The sequence below is a fragment of the Chelonoidis abingdonii genome, chromosome 2 (genome assembly GCF_003597395.2).
Source record: "Chelonoidis abingdonii isolate Lonesome George chromosome 2, CheloAbing_2.0, whole genome shotgun sequence".
Lineage (NCBI taxonomy): Eukaryota > Metazoa > Chordata > Testudines > Testudinidae > Chelonoidis > Chelonoidis abingdonii.
The window spans coordinates 32,990,246-32,996,944 of NC_133770.1; the positions used below are offsets into that span (position 1 = coordinate 32,990,246).

The 6,699-nt window shown below is 38.1% G+C and overlaps 1 protein-coding gene across 9 annotated transcripts in view; it reads left to right on the forward strand.

Annotated features, from left to right (window-relative positions):
* ZNF438 (zinc finger protein 438) overlaps positions 1-5,632 on the forward strand; it is a 90,299-nt gene extending 84,667 nt beyond the window's left edge. For all 9 annotated transcript variants that reach the window (XM_075062248.1, XM_075062247.1, XM_075062244.1 and 6 more), the window contains one exon: positions 2,137-5,632. In XM_075062248.1, coding sequence (XP_074918349.1) covers positions 2,137-2,746 — 610 coding nt within the window. In that variant the 3' untranslated portion in view covers positions 2,747-5,632. The remainder of the gene's footprint in view (positions 1-2,136) is intronic.
* Positions 5,633-6,699: the final 1,067 nt, after the last annotated feature.

Genomic DNA, 6,699 nt, shown 5'->3' on the forward strand with positions numbered 1-6,699 from the left:
TGACCCCTCTCTGCTTTATACCATTGTGAGTTTGATTAGTGACTTCTCTATCCTCTGAACTGTTAATTAAAGTTTTAATAGCATTGGACCTAAGTGGACATTGCAAAACCTCATTCATTTTCACTGTCCAGCTTACAATGAATCATTTATAGTTACCCTGTTAGTCTGAATTTTTTAGTCAGATTTGTATCACTGTATAGAAATTCCATCTAATCCTTATTTCTCTAGCTACTATGGGAAAGTGTTGTGTTGAGCCCTGTCAAAAACCTTATTCAAATCAAAGAGATGCTGTCTGTCTGTACATCTGTTTCCTTTGTCTTGCATGTTTTGTATCCAATTACAGAAAGAAATTAAAAGGGCATTAACTGTCTGGTTATAAATTATATATTTTTAAAATATCTTTACCTATGTAATCAACAGTTTAACAGACTACTCCTGGGGTAATTCTTCGCCACTGCACATGCACAGAATTTATGTCCCCCACAGATTTCTTTGTGTCCCTGTAGAAAAATGACTTTCTGACAGGGAAGCAAAGGGAAGCCGCAAGTGCGGTCATGCGAGCCTCCCCAGCAGTATGTTTCGGGTGCCCAGAGCAGCCAGAGAGAAGGCAGAAGGCAGTACTGGTGAAGACCCGGCTGGTTGCTCCTACTCCAGGCTCAGCTGCTAATCACAGCTGGGCTGGGGGGACGGGACTTTCTCTTCTCCTGAATGGCATCCAGGGCCGGGTCGGACTCACCCACAGATTTCTGCTGCGGCTACAGGAAGCTCTGCAAACTCCCTCGCTTTCTGCACCCGTCGCTCCTCAGCTACATGGGGAAGGATCCCTGTACAGGGAGCTGCTCCCCCATCTGCCCAACCCCCGGGCATCCAGACCCCCTCATACCCAGACCCTTCTGCTGAGCCTCGCCCCCCCCCCCCCCCCNTCCCCCCCGATAAGCCCCACTCCCCCTGCACCTGGACTGCCCTGGCGAACCACCCCCACCCTACCAAGCCCCAGTCAGCTGCACCTGGATCCCCAGCCCACTAAACCCCACTCCTCTAGCATCTGGAACCCCACACCCATACCTTCCTGCTGAGCTCTCCCCCCCCCCACTGATACTTCTCTGCTCCTCTCCCCCACCCCCACTGAGCCCCAACCACCTTCATCTGGACCCCACTGCAGAGTCCCAGACTGTTGCACCCAGAACCCCCAACAAGCCCCTTTGCATCCAGATTGCACCCGGATCCCCACTGAGCCGCCCACACCCAGATTGCCCCACACAGAACCCTCTCAACCCACACCGGGTTCCCCCCATAGTAAGCTCCTCCACACTTGGATCCTGCCTTGCTGAGCTTGCCTGCCCACACAGAGGGGCAGGCTGGGACCTTGCACTGTGTCAGAGTTTGATGCAGCCTCACTGCTAAGTCCATGTCCCGGGGGCACTGCACAGTGATCTCCCACCTCTGTGCAGCCAGTGGTCTGTGCTCCCCAGTGCTACGCTGGAGCCTCCACATTTATTTGACAAATAACATTTGCAGAATTTTAAAATATTTTGTGCAGAATTTTAAATTTTTTGGCACCGAATGCCCTCAGGAGTTAAAATTAAAAAAAATTAAAATTCTATTTTATTTTTCCTATTTCTGCCTTTAAAAAAAAAACTTGGATTTTTCTCATGTCAATAAATAGACTAATGAATTTCTCTTTTGAAAGTAAATGTCTAGTAATTTTCACTTCCTTCTTATTAGCACAGTGCTGCAATATTTGGATTGCCAAAATATGCCGGGATATGGTTTTTGTTGTGTTTTAACATTTCATTTAAATTCATCTAGGAGTTGGTAAAAGTTTTACAAAACCTGATTTTGGAGATAATTATTTTCCTGATAGCTTCAGTTTTTGTATAATTTCATATAATTTGTTTTGTTCACCCCATACTGCCTACTATTTTATCACTTTATTTTTCTTCTCAGTCCTTATAACCAGATATTTTATTAATTGCAGTAAAAATGCCTGATTTTAATAAAGTAAATATAGTGTTCCATAAATTCCTCCGCCTTTTCCACTTCTTAAAATTTAGAAGATTAGACATTTCCGTTCTAATTCCAAACATGGCTAGTATTGAAGTAGCATACATGTTCCTTTTTTTCTTCCTGTTTTAGGGGAAATAAATGCAATTTTGAAGATTTATTTCAGAGTCAAGCAGAAGTCAAATTACAGATCAAATGTGGGAGATGCCAGTTTACTGCACAGTCTTTTGCTGAGATGAAGTTTCATTTGTTGTGTTTTCATGGCGAGGAGCTCCCAGGAAGAATAAAAGAAGGAATTTTACAGGGAGGCAAGGGAGCTCAGGAAGAACTGATCAAACATGCAGCTCATTTCTGGAAGCAGCGCAAAGAGAGACGAAATCCAGTCAAACGTGGCACTTGTGAGGAAGAGTTTTATGCTTTTCCAAAACTGAAAAGGCAAATATATCTTCATCAAAATAATTTTGATACTTTAACCAAAAGTGAGGTTATTCCATCAAGTAACAGTGAACCAGGAAAGGAGTTGCAAAATTTTGGCTGTGCCACACAAAATAAAAAAATTCAAATTTGGTGTAAAGCTGATTACAACTGCATTTTATGCAAGCAGGTATTTGGAAGAAAAGAGGGGCTTTTCAGTCATTGGCAGAATCATCATAATTGTGAAGACCCCTCTGTTCTTTGGACTATTTTTAATTCATTCTCCAAAGAGGGAGTTATTGAACTTTCTAATAACGCTGAAAAATGAAGCAGTGGCAAAATTCAGCTAGAAAAGTATTCCATTTCCAAGGTTACTGATTTATTTGTGTCTGATTTTCAGTGTCATAAAAATTTACAATTAATGCACTCATTCTCTTTTTGATGATCAGTTGCAGTGGTTTTACATGTAGTTTAGGTTTGTTTGCTGAATACAAAACTCTTAATTCTCACCATAGGCCTTTTCATATGTATAATATATAATACACACAAACCTGTTATATAATGCCATACTTAATATTGATGCACAAGGACCTTCACAGAAACAAGTGTGCAGAATGTTAGAGATTGAAATTAAGAAGAAAAAGGGAGGAACTGATATTATATTATGCTGTACTCAGAGACATTAATGTTGCCCTTTGTAAAGTAATGGTGTACAAATGTTCTTGTACAGAATGACAAACCAGATTGAAAATATAATTTTCACTCTTAACAGTGCCTCCAGATTTTATGGGAAATGTATATATGCATTCAGTTCTCTGGATGCATGTTAAGATTTAATGTACATGCTTTTTTATGCTTATAAATATGGAGCACAGTTGTACATTGGGACAATAGAAAACCACAAGAAAAATTATTAATGAACTCCAAGGAGTTCCTATGGATTTCTCTAGAAGTCTTCAGAATTTAAGCTTTCTTTAAAAAAAAAAAAAAAAAAAAAAGTTAGATATTCTGATTGTAAAGATAACCTTCTCACTGCTGGCTCTTTGAGTCAAGGTTATAAGCCTTGTTTAAAGTCTGTTGTGACCAAGTAGGGTTCCCATATTGTTTGGCCAGCAAATGTAGACACTGCCTAAAAGTTATGCTACTATGAGCTAAAACCTTGTCTGCACCTAGACTTTTTGGGGGACACTAATGTAGATGGTGTAGATACTCACCGCTGTGTTGTCTAACAGTGCTCGAAGGAGGTAAGATGACACAGTGATGAAAGTGGTGGTGCTCCTTTTACCCTATTGCTTCCTCCATTTCTACCATCTGTCAAGCTGTACCTGTGGTAGTGCAGTCATGGAAGAATTATCCAGAGAAAGTCTGAGGTAGGCACATAACTTGCTAAAACTCTGAAAAGTCCAAGACTTTAGCCTGGTTATGGGAACATAGGAAGATAGGGCCTAAAAAGTGTTGGATTCTCATAGTGAGATCCTGGAAGATATTACACGATTTTTCTGTTTTCTGTAATATCAGTAAAAGTCTGATAAGCCGATAACTTAGAATGACATTCCTTATTCTGTTTGGTGTTTAAGTATGAGACTGAAGCCAAATAAAATAGAAAACAAAAAGGAAAAATCTCACAGAAACTGCAGTTGTTTGAGGAAGGGGAAAAGTCCCTGTAGAATTTGACAACTTCCCTCCAAATTCCCATGGATTCAAATACTTGGTTGTTTCATTACTTTTACTTTTGTCAGAAAGACTATTTTCATATGCCAAACTAGTTCTGAAATACTTTATTTTATGTTCTGGTCAGTTGTTTTGATGACTTGTAAATCTCTACTGCCTGGAGATATAAAAACTGTTCGTACTCTGATGCTAACATGTGTATCCATATTGTACCTTTCACATGTACTCTTACTGAATAGGTGAAGTAAACGTGTGTAGAACATGTAGAAAGGAATACTTTTAAAGTTGAGTGTTTCTTTTTAAACAAGGAGTACCTTTCATTTAGTACAGTGTATTTACACTAAGAAGTGTTCTTTCCTGAATTAGCATGTTTTCATTGAGAAGGATACTTTTGAATTAGCCTTTGCTAATTTTCAAATTCAAACTGTTTAGACTGGTGTCTTTGAGATTAAATTCTAGAATATAAGAATAATCCCTCCTCTAGTTATATAGTTAAAACACATGAAAGGAAATTGTGTAACACTCACTTTCTGTTTTCATTAAATAATAATTTAAAGATGTTACAACCATGTCATGTTTAAAAGGACATGGGTTTTAATTTTTTTGTCCTCCCTTTGTTTTAAGATCTAGCCAAAACCTTGCAAATAAAAAAATCTTCCTTTCTGTTCTGCTCATGGTTTTTTTTTTATTGCAAATACTAATCCCCCCCTCCCAAATCCTCTTTCCTTCTAATGTATTTTTAAAGGAGCTTATATAGATGCAGCCTTATTGTTCTCTTCCTTGTGTTCAGGAGTAGCATCAGTGATGTGAGAGCAGTTCTTGGAAAAACCAGAAGAAAATATTTGATAAAATGCTGCTCCAACAGAGCCAGCAAGATGGAAGGGCAAGCACACACATTTACCCTTTTTTCTTGTCAACCAAACAATTACAAACACTAATAATATATTCTTACTTTAAAAGAAAAATAACCACAGATAATAATTTTATTATATTTATTTATATAATAAAATTAGTATCTGTGGTGATTTTTCTTTTAAAGTAAGAATTAGAATTCTTCACAAGCCATGAGATCCTCACTCCCTCTTCATTCAGCCCCTTGACACTGAGTAAAAGCCAGAGAGGCATAAAAGATCCTCATATTTCATCAGTTTAAAGGCAGATGAGACCATGGTTCTAAGCTACTTCTCAGTGTCCTCTTGAGTGCTTATAATCAGACACTAAAACAAAAAGGTTGAGACATATTTTATAAATTTCAGGTTTTTATGATTATGATAGCCTGTGCAAGGAAATACAAAGTATTGGGTATTTGAAAATAGTTCAGTATTAATTACAGATATATACTTTGCTTTACATGTGCTTTTGCTTTGAATTTGTACCCAGTATGATAATATTCGGAAGCAACATGTGGAAACCTATTTACAACACCATTAAATAGAGCATATTTACTGCTAAACAAAGTGATTGTCACGAATACAGTTTGCTGTTTACCTCAAAGTTGGACAAGCTAACATCTGTTTTTGCACATAAACGATTTTTAAAATTATTGAAATGAATGTCATTGTTTTTGTAGCTGTAGTTTTTGGTACTCTGTTTTTAGTTTGTTTTCTTCCTTTCTAAAACTGTTTCAGCTTCACTGTTCAACTTTAAAGCTGTTCCTCATATGGAAGATTGTTCCTTCATCAGCACGTCGTAAATAATCAAAGCTGGATGAGTTCCATTGCCTTCCCTGGCTTGCAGAATCTTGCCCTTCTCCAGCTGCACCACTACAGTTTCCTGTGGCCTGCTTGACATGATTTTTGGCAATAATTGCTAAACTTCATTTATTTATTAGAATTTAGATCTCTGCTGTTTTAGCTCCATCAGAGCTACTGTCGTGCCTTGTTAGATACTTATTTTATCTACCATTCACTGCGCTTTTGGAAAAAGTGTCATAAGAAGGATGAACAGGAATTTAGGAGAGCAGATTTAAGTTTTAACTTTATGCAGATGGTGCTGATGTTTGAGACTCTGGTTTATCTATGCCCAACCATCTAGTTTATTATATTTCTATAATACGTCCACTTATATATACATTTGTTTTGGAAGGACATTTATAACTATAAATTCAACTAATGTTGAATTTACCATTATCAGACCTGTACAACTTTGGTTTATCAAACATAAAGATTAAAATGCTATAACTTTAATGGGTTTACTTGTCAAATTCCTTATAGCTCTGAAGTGTGAAAATGTCTGGGCACTGAATATGACACAAGAAAAATTGTGATCTCTTAAAGAAAATTATATATGATGGTCTTAAAAAGTGTGGCAAAGGTTGATCTCATTTTAATGCACAGTTTTGCAGCTGATTCATCACAGTTTGGGGGTTTCCCCTCTGTTTCTTAAACTGTTCTCATTTTTTCTTGATTAGTAATAATGAATGGGGCCTGATCCTGCAAGCTGGTCTTCATGGGCAAACCCCACTGCCCTACACACACACACATCTGCATAGAGACACGTAGTATTCAGTGAGACTCTACATGAGTATCTGCCTGCATAGAGCAATGCAGGATTGAGGCCTTAGGATGTGACTGCCTGTGTATGGCTGACTCTTCTGCTAGGTTCCAAAGT